Source organism: Arachis ipaensis, chromosome B7 (assembly GCF_059453495.1).
Source record: "Arachis ipaensis isolate K30076 ecotype BB chromosome B7, ASM5945349v1, whole genome shotgun sequence".
In the NCBI taxonomy this organism is placed as follows: Eukaryota; Viridiplantae; Streptophyta; class Magnoliopsida; order Fabales; family Fabaceae; genus Arachis; species Arachis ipaensis.
Genome location: NC_142442.1, coordinates 30146493 through 30162346, shown reverse-complemented (window position 1 = coordinate 30162346; position 15854 = coordinate 30146493). Strand labels below are relative to the sequence as shown.

At 32.3% G+C, this 15854-nt stretch overlaps 2 protein-coding genes across 11 annotated transcripts; both read left to right on the top strand.

Annotated features, from left to right (window-relative positions):
• Positions 1-1124: 1124 nt before the first annotated feature.
• On the top strand, positions 1125-6625 carry LOC107609221 (zinc finger protein CONSTANS-LIKE 9). Of its 8 annotated transcripts, none has more exons than XM_016311094.3 (6): positions 1125-1295; positions 2341-3069; positions 3694-3930; positions 4728-5038; positions 5657-5788; positions 5945-6625. In XM_016311094.3, the coding sequence occupies exons 2-5, from the start codon at positions 2500-2502 to the stop codon at positions 5784-5786; spliced, it is 1248 nt and encodes a 415-aa protein (XP_016166580.1). In that variant the 5' UTR covers positions 1125-1295; positions 2341-2499; the 3' UTR covers positions 5787-5788; positions 5945-6625. The 8 variants fall into 8 exon arrangements, with proteins under 8 accessions (XP_016166580.1, XP_088349376.1, XP_088349377.1 ...); XM_016311095.3 differs by having other exon boundaries at positions 1127-1295; positions 2338-3069; XM_016311096.3 differs by having other exon boundaries at positions 1244-1471; positions 2338-3069.
• Positions 6626-9521: 2896 nt separating this feature from the next.
• LOC107609861 (uncharacterized) lies at positions 9522-14426 on the top strand. 3 transcript variants are annotated; one of them, XR_002351304.2, is made up of 6 exons: positions 9522-9688; positions 10277-10955; positions 11153-12404; positions 12481-13286; positions 13574-13854; positions 14122-14426. XR_002351304.2 is itself a non-coding variant. In XM_016311911.3 (5 exons), the coding sequence occupies exons 2-4, from the start codon at positions 10395-10397 to the stop codon at positions 13284-13286; spliced, it is 2619 nt and encodes an 872-aa protein (XP_016167397.1). In that variant the 5' UTR covers positions 9522-9688; positions 10277-10394; the 3' UTR covers positions 14122-14426. The 3 variants fall into 3 exon arrangements, 1 of the variants encoding a protein (XP_016167397.1); XR_015892306.1 differs by having other exon boundaries at positions 12481-13854; XM_016311911.3 differs by lacking the exon at positions 13574-13854.
• The last annotated feature ends 1428 nt before the right edge of the window (positions 14427-15854 follow it).

Sequence of the window (15854 nt, the reverse complement as noted above, 5' to 3'; positions counted from 1 at the left end):
TTTGAAATACTATTTTCCGTAAACTAAGTAACAAGTGATTGCGGTGAGGACACGAAACTGACAAGAAGCCCATAAAATGGAACACCTAAGACCGAAGCGTGAAAAAGCCAACCGAAAATGGAAAACCAGATTGTGAAAAAGTTCACTAAATAAATCCCTATTTGTCCACCTCACCCATCATGTGATGCACTTTTTGGGGGGGAAAAAAGAGGTTCAACCTTCCTATGACCATTAACAGTACACCCTTTTATTATTTATAATTTTTTTTATTATTTAAACACAATAAACAATCCCAACAACAACATTCACACGGACACAGATAAGAAAAAGTGCAAGGAGAGAGAAAGGGTGCAGAGGGGAAAAAGTCATGTTATTCAATATCAAAAAGTCTTGGATGCTTTTGGGACAAAAAATAAACGCTAGATCTGCTCAACTCAAATAATAGCTCAACAACATCCTAGTTAATATATTAAAAAATTCAATTAAAAAATGAATAAATATACTAATAGTAACAATAACATTATAAAATATTGCAGCACTTTTCTTTTATATATTATAATAGTAAAACATGGTAGAATAAAATGAATATATATATTTTGGTGATGCTTGTAATCAAATTAATTAAGTGGGTTTAATAATTTATTAACACAATAAAATTAATTAAAAAAGATTTTGCTAAAATATAGTTATAAAAATAATTTACTTATATAATATTTTTTATATTTAATTTTTTAATCAATTTGGATAAGTCAAATGATTAGTTTACTTATTCGTTTAAATAAATATAAAAAAATTTAAATTTTATTTTATATATATAATATTTTATTAATTAATAATAAATTTTTAAATAAAATTTTAATTCATAGCAAATTAATTCTTAATCAACAATTTCATGAGAAATCAAAATAATATATATATATATATATATATATATATATATATATATATTTGACCCTTTTTCTTTTTGGTTTTTGGGTGATGGGGAGGGACCAAGAAATAGAAAAGGGAAAAGGCTTAGTAAGCTTTTGCTTTCACTATGAAAAAGACATGGCCCCACATGCATTATATGTTTTTTACTCTTTTGTTTTGCACTTTTTATCAGCTTAGCTTATGTCACAATACCTACATACCCCATTGCATTATTCTCAATTTCAATTTCTCATCTTACACCTAACCCCCCCCCCCCCTCTTTCTCTCTCTCCCTTCCATATCTAATCTACAATCTAACCTATTCCTCCTATCTATCTGCACAGAGCAGAAGAGAGAGAACAAGAAAGAAAGAAAGAAAAAAGGGGGTCAGTGTTTGTTCTCTTCAATAGTCCTGCTTCTACCCCTCTCTAGGGTTTCCTTTGCTTTCAGTTTTTGCTTCTTAATATTTTATTCTGAAAAAGCAAAAAAGAAAATTTTCCTTTTTTATTTTTATTTTTTGGTTTTCCTTACCGATCTTGTCCTCTGTCTTTCTTTCCGTATGGTAATTTCTTGCTTTCTGATCTCTTTCTCCTTTCTGTTCTTCTCTGTTAAAAGTTCATGCTGATTCCCCTGTGTGTGTTTTAGTTCATGTTTTTCTGTGAAGCTTGAGATAAGGAAAAGTAGGGAATCTTATGTGAAGAGTACTTCCTTTTTTTTTTTCTTTTTTACTTTTTGTGGTATATTTGTGTTTTGATTGGATTTGATTTGATTTGTTGTTCTTGTTGTTTCTGTATTCTTCTTCATATCCCCCCGCCCCCTTTTTTTCTGTTTTGTTTTTACTTTCTGACCTTTATGTATTGTTAATAATGATCTGCTACTTTTAGTCATTCCATGGAAGATGATATCTTTTAAGGATTCTGGAAAACTAAGTTTAACTTTTATTTGGTTTATTTTCTAGTTCTACTGGAATTCTTTCATGGAGGAAATTCACTTTTTTTTTTTGGTGGAAATCAAAACGGAATTTTGGTTCCTTAACTCCAAAAGGATATTTCAACTGTATTAGAACTTTGGTTGATTATAAATTTATAATTTATCATTCTTATTGAGAAAGTGGTTTAGTTTCTTTGCTGCTGTGACAATATCTATGGAGTTTCCATTTCAAGTATTATTTACCTTTTCTGATACTTGATTCATTGCTTTGAACTTTCCTTTTAGTCTTTATGTCTGCTATTGGCTGCAACTTTCCATAATTTACTAGCCATAATCCATGGCATCTATGCATAATTCTGAATTTGTAGTGGAATTTCCATTTTGTTATTTATTTCTCTGTATATTAGCAAGTTTATTTCTGTTAGCATGGAAATGCTTACTTATTTGTCTTCTGGCCACAACTGAACTAAAACTTCCCTCCTTCGTTGCATTGTTTAGCAGCTTGTAGGTTGTACAACTGAGATCAGCTTCGACGTCTGAAAATAAGAAAAGGATTTTGTTTTTAAGTTGATGTTGCAGCTTCAGTAGACAATTACTAATTGGAGAATTGTTATTCTAGATCAAGGAGCAAGCTAAAAGGTAAAAAAGTCAGTTTAAGAGATGGGTTATTTATGTGACTTTTGTGGAGAGCAAAGGTCCTTGGTATACTGCCGCTCAGATGCTGCATCCTTATGTTTGTCGTGCGATCGGAATGTTCATTCTGCTAATGCCCTTTCTAAGCGCCATTCCAGAACCCTTGTATGTGAGAGATGTAACTCACAACCTGCTTTTATAAGATGTGCTGAGGAGAAAATTTCACTCTGTCAGAACTGTGACTGGCTCGGTCATGGTACCACTGCGTCTACTTCGGGGCATAAGAGGCAAACAATCAATTTATATTCTGGCTGCCCTTCAGCTGCAGAATTTTCTTCAATATGGTCCTTTTTCTCAGATATACCTGCTATGGGTGAAACATGTGAGCAGGAACTTGGTTTAATGAGCATTAGTGAGAACAGTGAAAAGAGTGCTTGGGTTCCTCCAGAAAACCAGAATGCTTCTAGTTCTGCTCAAGCGACCAATCTACCCGGCAAGGATAAATCTTGGGTTGGCACATCTACAATGCCTGAGTCAAGCTCAGAACCTCGTATCATGGACCAGCCACCTGGACCTTCCAATGCATGCGTGCCTAAGGTAGAGCCTATTACATTTTTGCCGCTGAAATGTTATAAACTTGATGGACATGTTAACAACTGTTAATGAATGCAATTTCAAGCTTGTTGGGAGTTGGTTCTGCATCTAACTTTGTTAGTGATTTATATCGGTCCGTTATAGAAGCTCTCCAGTAATAGTAAAACTACAGGGAAAGTCCTAACCATGCTAAGTGATGGACTTTTTAACGACTGAACATGCTAAAAGAAGTTTCAACTCCAAGGGTGAGCTCTTATGGTTTCGGGATTTACATTGGTTAGATTTGGCTACTGCAGTAGTTGTGTAGCCAGAGTCTAATTAAAATATGCATTTAAATTTACTAAGATGTTCTCTTTCACAGAGTGTTGAAATTGTTATGCCAAAATTTGTTCTATGGATTCCGATGATAGGTGACATACTGACTTGGATAATTGCATGTTGATACAAGGCAATTGGGTATCAATATATTAGCATAATGATACATGTTGTGGACATAAAATTGCTCCGTATCTTGTATGCAATTGAATGCCATTTAATGGGATTTTACTAATTCTTTACTGAAATGAGTGACGTAATGTTTAGCTTTTCATCAAATCATTTGTTTAATCCGTCTTGATGAATCTGCAGTTATATTGTCCTGTGAAAACAACTCCTGCACTCTGTGAAGATGATGATAATCTATATGACGATTTCAACATGGATGAAGTGGATCTGGATCTTGAGAACTATGAGGAACTTTTTGGTGTGGCTCTCAGTCATTCTGAAGAGCTTTTTGAAAATGGTGGAATTGATAGCTTATTTGGGACAAAGGAAATGTCTGCCAGTGCTGGGGACTCCAATTGTCAGGGCGCGGTTGCTGCTGAGGTACTCAAATCTTGTCATCCTTTGTTTCTGATGAGCTTGATTATTCTATTATCGCTATCTGTTATTTAGTCATGTATATTAACTAAAAATTTATTGTGTGACCAGTTTCTTTATGCAATTCAAGGCTGTGTTCATCAGGAAATTTTTGTGTGATTTAGTTCTAAAATCACGTTGTTTGTTCACATGCGTATCTATCTTTTCGAGTTAGCGCCTTTACTCAATCCCAATAGGATTTGTCCATGTGTTTCCACCATCTTGATTTGTTTGAGTTCTTGGTCAAGTACCTGATTTGGTTAACCATTAGCATTTGTCTCATTTAATTAAACAATGTAATGCAATATCCAGTGGTTTAAAATTGGTAAGTGTGCTAAGCTTGCTGGTTTTTTCAGCACAAATGTTCACTTTCTCAATGTTGTAAACCATACAATATATAATTTATAATTAATCCGGGGTATAGCCAAACTGGTAATTTAAATGATCATAGTGCTGATTTTGATGTCAATTGTCTGGAAGTTCTGAAGTAGCATAAAATTGAGCATGTTCCCTTTGTTTTTTTGGAGAAGAATGGATCACATTTCTTTTATTTGAACTTTTACTTATATTTTGTTGAATCACATAAGCTGAATGCATTTAAGTGGAGTAAATGAGATTTTCGCTGTTCAGTATTTGTATGCCTGCAATATGGAAATCATTTTATATAGTAGACAGTAGCTAGTTTCCTTTATACTATCCGAGTTAAATGGTTTTGCATTGCTTTGTGCTAATACTTATTATCATATCTGTACTTATGGTTTCAGGGCTCAACTGGATTAATCAATGCAACACAACCAGCATGCAGCAATGCTGCATCTGCAGATTCAATGATGAGCACTAAAACTGAACCAATTATTTGTTTTACTGGAAGGCAATCCCAATCGAACATTTCTTTTTCTGGTGCAACTAAAGATGGTGGTGGTGGTGGTGGTGGTGACTATCAAGACTGTGGGGCTTCTTCAATGCTTCTCATGGGAGAACCTCCCTGGTGTCCTCCTTGCCCTGAGAGCTCTATGCAATCTGCTAACCGCAGCACCGCTGTCATGCGTTATAAGGAAAAGAAAAAGACACGAAAGTAAGTTTTTTACTCATACTGTCATTACTTATACCAATCCCAACAGTGTTGCTGCAATATTGCTGGCATAGTTGATGTGAAAATAATCGACCCATCATCTAGCAGTGCATTGTTCTGGTGTCGACATGTGATTTTTAACGTCACTAGTTACCTGTCATTAATTTACAACAACAATAGCAACCAAAGATATCCTAGTTGTTGGAATTGAGATGAATTTCATCATTGTTGTTGTGCTCGGCCAAAAACAATTCTTAATAAAACCTTTTGGAACTTGGTCATCTTTTATGCTTCCTCCTTTTTGTTTTTCTTTTGGAAAATTCTACACCTTGTCATCATATTATCTTCTAAGTACAGTTTATTGATCTTTAGAAACCAAGCTTTCTTTTCTTGGCTGAATACGCAGTCAAATTATTGATACGCGTCTACCTTGCATTTTACCTTTCTTAACCCCCCCCCCCCCTTTTCTTTTCTTTTCTTTCAATACCCAGCATTCATCGGCCAAATTTGTAAGCCAAGCTATCATCCCCATTGACCAATTTGTTCAATTTGATTTATGTTTAAACTTATTAGCTTTGTAGCTCTATTGGTGAGTAACATCTTGTTTGGTAATCTTTCTAGGTTTGAAAAGCGAGTAAGGTATGCCTCTCGTAAGGCTAGGGCTGATGTCAGAAGGCGCGTGAAGGGCCGGTTTGTCAAAGCCGGTGATATTTATGACTATGACCCGATGAGCCAAACCAGAAGTTACTGAGTGTACAGCTTTTAACCGTGATCCTATAAAAGAAAAAAAAGACTCATATAGTTGCAAAAGAAAACAGTAACTGTTTCCTGGAAAAACAAAAAATGGATGAAAAAATTGATGCAATTTTTCTCTCCACAAAAATGACAAGCTGTCTGGTTTTATCACAGGGCCCTAAATTTTCTTCAAGGGGGAAGAAGGTTGTAACAATGCCATGTCACCAGGATCTTAGTTCTGGAGCAGATTGTGTCCTTTTACCTTGAAGGATAGATATTTCGCTGCGATATCAGCCAAAAATGACACAATATCAATCACAATGTGCCCTGCCTCCTCCTTCTGGCAAATGGGTTTTGAATTTTGATTGCCTCTGTTGGCACATGCTGCCTCTTTATTCTTGTGCTCTTAAGAATGCAGAATTCTTTAGTCTTCTGACCCTTGATTATATATGCTGCACCCTCCCTCTCTCAATCTCATACTCCCTCCCATTCTGATCTTAGTCACATGTACAAGTGGCTAATTTGATACTTGTTTTTATGTTCATAATGTTGTAATATTTTGCCTCTTGCACTTTGAGATGTATAGCATAAAGCAGTACATAAAATATGCAGTTAGAGGTGTAATTGCCCAACAGATATATCAGGCATCACAAATTGTAAATTGTAAGGTATTTATTATTATTATTATTATTATTATTATAGGTTAGAACTCTATTTAGCTGATCACAGGAAACAGTTTAATTGGACATGTATCATGTATCAATACAAGTTTTGTTTGTATTTTATTTTGGTGCCATTGATAGACTTCAATTAATGGCCTAGTTAAATTTTATACCATCTGGATAAAAATTTATATTATCTGCATTTGAGTTTTAATTCTTTTCATTCGAAATACTCAATTTGTCGAGTATGCAAATTTGTTCACTTTCTGGTGATTTATATCTCAGTTTTGTGGAGGGAAAATGATCTTGTCCCATTGTTTCCAGAAGTTGAAGTAATCAGATTTATATAACAATCGAGTCTGAATATCAAACTGTTGAGACATTTTTTATGTTTTATGGAGTAAATTTTTTATCTGGAGAGATTTTCTTCATCATTTCAATGAATTTTAATGAAGAAAGAAAGAAAACAGGAGAGAAAACAATAAACTACAAATCAATATAATAAAGAAAAATTGATTTATATCATAGAATAAATAAAAATTTTTCAACAGCCAACGACAAACTTTTAGAAGACTTTTTTAATATACTATTTGAAGAACCTTTTTCTTTATATGTAGCGGTATCAAACATTCAAACTATCAATGTATCATTCTGCTTGGATATCGAGATTTTAATTTTATTTATATTTTGTTTCTTTTAGTTATAAAAACTATTTTAGATAAATTTTTATATAAATAATATATATATAATTACAATCCAATAAAAAAATTTAAAGAAAGGAAGGAAAGTCCAAAACAATAATAATAAATTAACTAAAAGTTATTTATCTAATAATCTAGAAATTAGAGAATAAATTATTTTTTTCATATATTAGTGTGATTTAAGGAATTATTTTTGTTCAAATTTTAAATATGTATTAGATTTGATTAAATGCCTGGTTATTTTATCTGTTAGAACTTAGAAGTATATAAAACAATCTTATCACATAATAATTAACAAAGAGAATAATTTATCATTTAACTTTTAAAAAATACCACAGCAATTACTAATGAATTAAACTCTAATTGAAACCTTACCCCTTAGGGGAAAAAGACAAAGTAGAAAAATAGAAATAAATAAATAAAAAATGTTGGAACCAACTTTTTTTTGTTAATTTTATTTCCTTCTTAAATTTCTTCTATCTGTCTTTAATATTTATTTGTTCACTATTTTGGTGGTAACTGATACTTGGTTAATGAAAAATTATTTCTTAACAAAACCAATTAAATAAAAAATAAGGTAAAGTATATAAATGTCCTAAACTGAATTTGGTTATATAAATGTCCTAAACTGAATTTGGTTATATGTATGTCTCGTTTGATCTTTTATGTAAATTAAATCAATTAAATTCGATTTACACTTTTTCAATGTAAGAATTCGATTTACTAGCCATAAGCTTTTGACAACGCGCAACAATGGTAAATCGAATCAAATGAGTTCGATTTATAGAAGAAGGTAGCCAGTGATAAATCGATACAACTTGTTTCGATTTATTAAACTTGTTGCTTCAAGATAAGTCGAATCTAATTAATTCGAATTACTAGCTAGGATTTCGAAATCAATATTTTGAATTTACTTAATTCGATTTAGCTACAAGTATGACCTATATAAATACAACTAGAAAGTTTGCTCTTCATAAGAGTGGCACTCACAATGGCTAATAATGATAATTTTTTAGTTCTTGTGCACTACAGAGGAACGATTAAAAAAAAATACGAGAGAGAATAAAATTTACTGATAAAGATCCATTCAGAGTGTTTCTACAAATTTTGCTTAGATTTAGAATACTATAATCCAAAAACTGAGAGTTAGACATTCTCTAACATAGTCTCTGTTGATCGGGAGGCAAACTGGTACGCTACATCTTGTAGCGTAATTGTACACTCACTGAATGACATATGAAAAGTATGCGTCTCCAAACACTATCTCTCTACGAAAGCAGTAACTAGCGGTTCATCGAACCTAAGCCAGTCGTTGAGTCTCACATGATGGTATAACCCAGCCATTTGCAAGTACGTATGATCCGGTCGTTCAGAGACATACCATGAAGCCTCCTCATGTTGGTAATACATCGGGTATGATACATAATGATTAAAAAAATTACTAAGAACCATAATAAACTTTGCATAATTAACAAAAAAATACATTAAACGAATTATAGATTATGCATGCCCTTTTGGAAAAAATACTAATAGCTAAAATTATAATCTTACAATATATTAATCTTATTCATAAAAATCAAATCGCCGCTGAATCAAAATTCACCTAACACGAACATTTCTAATAAAAAAAATTTTAACATACAATCCTAAATCACTATTATTCCCCACATTTTTAATTTAAAAATTCTAACAAAATTTCTAAACACCACTCTAACTAACATTTCTAATTTAAAAATTTTAACAAAGTTCTAACATATACTCCAATTAACATTTCTAATCAAATACTCTATGACACTTATTGCTAACATTTCTAATCTATTTTGAAGGAAAAAAAAAAATTCATTTGCTAACTTCTTCATTGATGCTACCAGCAATATAGACAACTCCATCCAATCAGTATATACGACTCGGATCGTTTTCTATATTCCCATTTTTGAACCTTGTCGTTTGAAAATCTAAGATTTTTCTCTCGCATGGGATTATGAAAGGAGTAAAATAAAGATGTAAATCGTATCAAGCTAATTCGAGTTCTTATATAGAATATGCCAATACTAAATCAAATTAATTGATTTCGATTTATATAGTCAGCGTTTCCTATTAATTCGTATCTATTTGATTTGATTTACTTTAAATTTCTCTCTTGTAAATCAAATTCAATAGGTTCGATTTACCATATACTACATAAATCGAGTTTAACTATTTCAATTTACTATGTGCTTTTAACTTGTACTAAATTCAATTTATATTAAAAAAATATATAAAATTCAATTTACATAAAAAATCAAACAAAATATATTAGTAACCAAATTTAATTTATAACATATGTCTAATTTTAATCCTCATTCAATTTATCTATATAAATTACTCAAAAAACATCATCATCTCAGTAGGTGCATCAGCTTCCACGCCATTTGCGCTATAACGGTTAGCAAGTAGCAACGAAGCTTCGAGAGAGAGAAAGAAAGAGTTGGGTTTTCAGTTCAGTAGGGTTTCGCTATCTACATAGTACATACCAGAGACACACACAGCGAAGAACCATCATCGCTTCTGACTCCGTAATCTACTAACCCTTTTCTATTTACAATATTTGAAAACCTTGTAATTTCTTTTCCCTCAATTTTTCCATCTGGAATTTTCGGTGACGCATTGCATGCTACTTGTGATATTTCAAACTGTTTTCTTATTAATAGCATTCTGAATTTCTTTTTCCCCTATTAATTTATCTTTCAAAACACGAGTTGCATGTTGTACTTTTCGTTGTTGTTTCTTACAGTGCAAGCTCATGGAGTTTCTGGCTTTAGCCGAAATGTTTCCTAGTAGCTATTCTTTCCTTGGAAGAAAGAAACAACTACCTACATTATTGGTTTCATGCAATTTGTTATACAGTACTTTTTCATATTGATTTTAATTTTGATGACAACTTGTTCAATCATATGTTATATAACTTGTGCAAATTTTTTCTGTCCCAAAGATAGAAGGCTCTTGTATTTTCCTGCTTTCTGAAAGTAGGGACAAAAAAAAATGTCTCTCCAAGGCAACCTTAAGAAGCCTTAGAAAACAGCTATATGATCAGGATTTAATCCCATTTGTGTGTTATTTCGTTGACCTTTTTGTGTTCTAATATTTTCGTGATGTGTTTGCAGCACTGGTTGATAAATAGCAGTTGGTTGGAACAATAAGAGAGACAATCCAAGTAACAGAAGGTTGGAAGAGGGATGAAAAGATATAGAATAGTTTACAAGTAAAAAAGAAGAGGAAAGAATGGATACTAGCAACAATATTGTTGCTATTGTGTATTTTGATGGTTCCATTAGTACAGCCACAAATGAAGGTGTGACATTTATATGTGATGAACCAACATTTTTCACAATTTCCCAAACCATGTCCTTCGTGGAACTAAACGCTGGTCTTTGTCAAGATATAAATGGCGGCAGTAAAAGGGAAGTGGTGAAAATAAAATACAGGTGTCCAATATCAATTGTTAATGGAAATATAAAATATCAAGCAGTTAAAATAAGCAGTGACAATGATATGAGACTACTGTGTATGACATATAGACAGTTTCAACCACACATTACTGTCATTGAGCTATATGTAGAGTTTGAAGATGTTGCTAAAGCCAATGACGATGGAGCTGGTCCCAGTTCATGTCCGGTCAAAGAGCAGTGCGATGAAGAAGTTCCGACACCATGTCCAGCTAATCAGCAGTGCAATGAAACAGTTTTGAGATCATGTTCAGCTAACAAGCAGTGCGATGAAACAGTTCCGTGTTTATCTCCAGCTAACCATCAGTGTGATGAAACAGTTCCTAGTTCATATCCAGTGAGTTATAGTTTATTTTGTCTTATTAATGTTTTGATGTTCTTGTGGAATGTTACTTTTATGTTTTCTTTTTTGGGTACAGAATTCTATAATTTTTTTATTCTTGTGAATAATGATATCTGTTGTTTAAATTTTATTTTTATTTACACTAATATATTACTTTTTTTGTTTTTAATTAATATTTTCCTACAAGCCAGCAACTTGAAGAAGTTAAGCCAAGCCCATTTCCAATAAGAGGTACAGAGTGTGAAATTAACAATAGTGAAAGTGATACTTTCTTAGAACAAGAACATAGAAGTGGTGGCAATGGTGCAGATGATACTGATGGTTGTGAAGATGAGGAGAATGTACCAAATAGAGTGGCTATTGAGCATCCATTCGAGCCTGTACCATTCATGCGTACTTTAGATCTTGAAGCTATGCATGCCCCTGAGTTTCCACAGTATGTAAATGTGAGTAAGAATTATGCTGCAAATGGTGAATTGTGTGTTGGAATGCTATTCAAGAATAAAGAGGGTGTAGTACAAGCAATTAAAAATTACAGTTTATCTAAATCAGTGGATTACAAAGTTCACGAGTCAGAACCAGCAACTTTTTATTGCAAGTGCAAGTACTTTGGTTCAGGGTGCAAATGGCTTGTTAGGGTCAGTTTCATAAAGAATAAGGATGTTTGGGAAATCAGGAGATACAATGGACCACACACCTGTAACTTGGAGATGGCCTCTCAAGACCATACAAAGTTGGATTCTGACATGATTGCACAACATATAGGGCCTATGGTCCGAGATGATCCATCTTTCAATGTAAATCATGTGATTTCAGAGATTCAATCTTGGTATGGATACACAACAACATACCGTAAAGCATATCTGGCAAAACAAAAGGCAATTGAAAATATTTATGGTAGTTGGGAGGGCTCATTTGAAATTCTGCCGAAATGGTTGGAAGCATTGTCTCTTATTGTTCACGGTTCAATTGTTGAACTTGAAACACTACCAGCCTACCATGGCACTGAGCTGTTGCCGAATGTTCGATTATTCCATCGATTGTTTTGGACATTTGGGCCTTGCATTAAAGCGTTTGAACATTGCAAACCAATAGTCCAGGTAGATGGGACACATTTGCATGGAAAATATGAAGGGACTTTATTGGTTGCAGTTGCACAAGATGGCAATAAAAGTCTATTGCCAATCGCTTTTGCAATTGTTGATGATGAGACCGTAGATGCATGGTATTTTTTTCTATATAACCTACGTAAGCATGTAGTGATGAAGGATGGGGTTACCATCATTTCTGATGACCACGAGTCAATTAAAACAGCAATAAAACGATGCCATGATATGTGGGCACCACCGAAAGCATTTCACATGTATTGCATTCGACACATAGCTTCTAATTTCTTGAGGAAATTTGAGAAGCCCTACTTGCATCGACTTGTTGTGAGCATAGGTAACATACATTTTGTTTTTGTTTGTGACTTATGATCTTTTCAAAATATCTCAACCAACTACATCTTGTTTTGCAGGGTATTCAAGGACTGAGCGTGAATATAATTACCACTACAAGCAAATGCGTCAACATGGCGATGCATATATCAAGTGGCTTGATGAAATTCCACGAGAAAAGTGGGTTCAAGCCTTTGATGGTGGACACCGATATGGACATATGACGACGAATCTTGTTGAATGTATAAGTTCTGTGTTAAAAGGGGTTCGTAATCTTCCCATTGCAGCCTTGGTTAGAGCAACATACCTTCGGTTGTGTGAGTTGTTTGCTTCCAAAAGTAGAGAGGTATATGCCCGAAAAGATACGGGAAACGTTTTCTCAGAAATGCTCATGACACGCCTACAAGAAAACCAGCTTGCAGCTGAAAGTGTACTTGTTACTACATTTGTAAGTGAAAATGAGATATTTTATGTTCAAGAACCATCAAGCAAGGAAGAACTAAAAGTTGATTTAAGGCATGGATACTGTGACTGTGGTGATTTTCAAACTGATCGATATCCATGCCCTCATGTAATTGCGTGCTGCTCCAATCAAAACATCAATTGGGAAGTTTATGTTAATGATATTTATAGGATTGATAAAGTTTGCAAGGTGTATGAGAAAGAGTTTGAGGTGGTGGGGCATCAAAATACATGGCCAGTATATAATGGCCCAAGAATTCAGCCGAACTCCTTGTCAAAGCGCAATATGAAAGGTCGGCCCAAATCAACTAGTTTTCTAAACGAAATGGATGAGCGTGAAATACACCAACTCAAGCGTCGCCGTCGTGAAGGACTTAGAGGCAAACGAGTTCGACGCAGAGTTAAGTCAAGTTTGCAGTTATGAGTAAGTTCTTGATGATCTTTGTATGTATTGATTAATGCAAAATGGACTTTCATTTATTACTTTTTCAATCTTGATGCGATGATTTATTAAATAGATATATTAATATAAGGGATTGCTCTTTAAATAACAGTAGTGTTGCTTTTAATCTTTTAAGGACCGTTCTGACTATTAATCCAAAATATTAGTTTTTTTTTTCCCTCACGATGATGGCTTTTACCTTAGCTATGATGCGCTTTTGTACGGCTTTGGTTATTATGTGTCTGTGGATAACTACTTGGTACTTGTAGCTTGGAATGAGAGAACTAAGGAAACCGGCTTGATTTCTTTACCTTGAGAACCATGATGGATAAATCTTGATGCTTTACTTCCCAAAACCTTGGAATGGTATCACTGGCGAACTGATTGTATTACTTTGATCTGGGAGAGAGGAGTTTCTCCATGACGCCCACCTGCGCCACGGTCATGACTCACCGTTAAGTCTTCACCCCAATCTCGTTCTACTAGGAGGGTGCTAGCCTTGTATTTCTATGATAATGTTAAAAATAAAATATGCAGAAGATGAAAAAGGGTATGTTACATGTGCTTTGCACCATGTTATTTTTGTTAATTTTGCTCATGTCATGATTTATGCTTGGTATGCATTATGCATAAACTTGCAACCAAATGTGATCTTTGACTATTGATGGTGAATTTGAATTTATGAGTGCTTAGGGAATCAATTAATTAATCCATGTCTTGCTTCTTATGTTAAACTCTGGCTGAGGTTTTAGGTTAAATTCTTTTCTGATGTCTAATGTGGTGAGTTTTACTGCTTGATCTTCACTAATCACTGCAGATCAAATTCTTCACCAAGAATGTTTTGAACAACTAGAATGTTGCTACAGATCAGAATCATAGAAGGATTAAACAACGAAAGAAAACCAGGAGCGAAATAATTCAACAAGTTAGACATGTGACTCGGTGCTAAGTAAGGTGTATGGTTCACAAGTTGAGCTAGAAGCAGCTTGAAGAAACTTTGGTGTTAATTTGCCTTAAAGTATGGTTTTCATCCTAATATGAATGTGAAAGAAACTCGAGAACATTTGAAAGTGCAAATGGAGTTTATCGTGCTACTCAAATCCAATTTCTCTTTTGACTAAATCTAGTAGTAATGTTTCTTTAATTTTATGCTTTTCCTTTTTATGTTTCATTTTTAGGCCAACATTAATACTTTGACCTTGAGTGAACACCCAATTCGATCTCTCTTCATTATTTCGAAGGACAGGACGAAGTCTTCCCTAACAGAGAAAGACTCATTTCAGTTCTAGTCCCTTAATAACATGATTTTTCCGTCATTTTTTACTGTTAATTCGCAATGAAAATTGCTTAGGTGACAGGTTTAGGTGATAAGTGTCATATACTCATATTATCATTGTCAGGATTTATTTATTTTTAAATTTAAATTAGTCAGGAATTTATTTATTTTTATTCACTCATACAAAATATCAATATTGTTTTGATGTTAAATTGGTTAGAGGTTTATTTGTCATGAATTTATTCATCCTAAAAAAATTTGATTCAATATTTTTTTAAAATTAATTTTTCATTATTATGGAATTTATTATATTAATATTTTTTAGTAAATTCTTGAATATATAGTATAATAAATATTAATTAATTGATAAATTATTTAAATTTAAAAATATTATTTATTAGAAATCTAAATAGATAATTCTTAGTGTAATTTTTAAATATATAAATAAAAAAGAATACAATTAAAAACAAAGAATATTAGTGAAAATTGACAATTTATAAACTGGCGAACACATTGTTTGATATATGTGGAATATATAATAATAATAATTATAATATTTATACTAAACTTTGATATGTACAAAATTTTTTGAGTAATAGAAAATTTAATTTGTCATCTCTTTAAATTAAATTAATAATTGCATTTGACTAACTTTTATAAAGAATCTGCTAGTCATCCTTATTGACTTGATGTCACTTCTTGTGGTTACTTATCATGAGATTTTGGCAATTGTTTTAAGTAGGTTTAAGTGTTTTTACATAAACAATTATAATATAAAAAAAATTACTATTTTTTGTACATTAAGGATGTTATTATTTATTGTCTAATAATTCTCTCATATATCAAATAGTAATATATTAGACAGTTACTTTTTTAAAAAAATTATATTACTAATTTATTAATTGTATTTTAATTTTTATTAATATTCTTTTTTTAATTGCAAATTTTTTATTTATATATTTAAAAATTATACTAAGAATTATTTACTTAGTTTTATAATAAATAATATTTTTTAATTTGAATAATTTATTAATTTATATTTATTATATCATACATTTAAGAATTTATTAAAAAAATATTAATATAATGAATACCATAAAAATAAAAAATTAATTAACAAAATATTCTATCAATTTTTTTTAAGACAAACAGATTTTTGACTAATTTGACGTCAAAATGACGTCATTTTATCTGAATAAATAAAAACAAATAAGTCCGTGACTAATTTGAATTTAGAGACATATATATCCTTAACTAATTTGACAGTAACAATA

Excerpts from the sequence above, each read along its gene's own strand:
- LOC107609861 (XM_016311911.3), top strand. The coding sequence starts at position 10,395 with ATGGATACTAGCAACAATATTGTTGCTATTGTGTATTTTGATGGTTCC. Across the intron at positions 10,956-11,152 it reads CAGTTCCTAGTTCATATCCA|CAACTTGAAGAAGTTAAGCC; the intron begins GTGAGTTATAGT and ends CCTACAAGCCAG. Across the intron at positions 12,405-12,480 it reads TCGACTTGTTGTGAGCATAG|GGTATTCAAGGACTGAGCGT; the intron begins GTAACATACATT and ends CTTGTTTTGCAG.
- LOC107609221 (XM_016311094.3), top strand. The coding sequence starts at position 2,500 with ATGGGTTATTTATGTGACTTTTGTGGAGAGCAAAGGTCCTTGGTATAC. Across the intron at positions 3,931-4,727 it reads AGGGCGCGGTTGCTGCTGAG|GGCTCAACTGGATTAATCAA; the intron begins GTACTCAAATCT and ends TTATGGTTTCAG. Across the intron at positions 5,039-5,656 it reads GAAAAGAAAAAGACACGAAA|GTTTGAAAAGCGAGTAAGGT; the intron begins GTAAGTTTTTTA and ends TAATCTTTCTAG.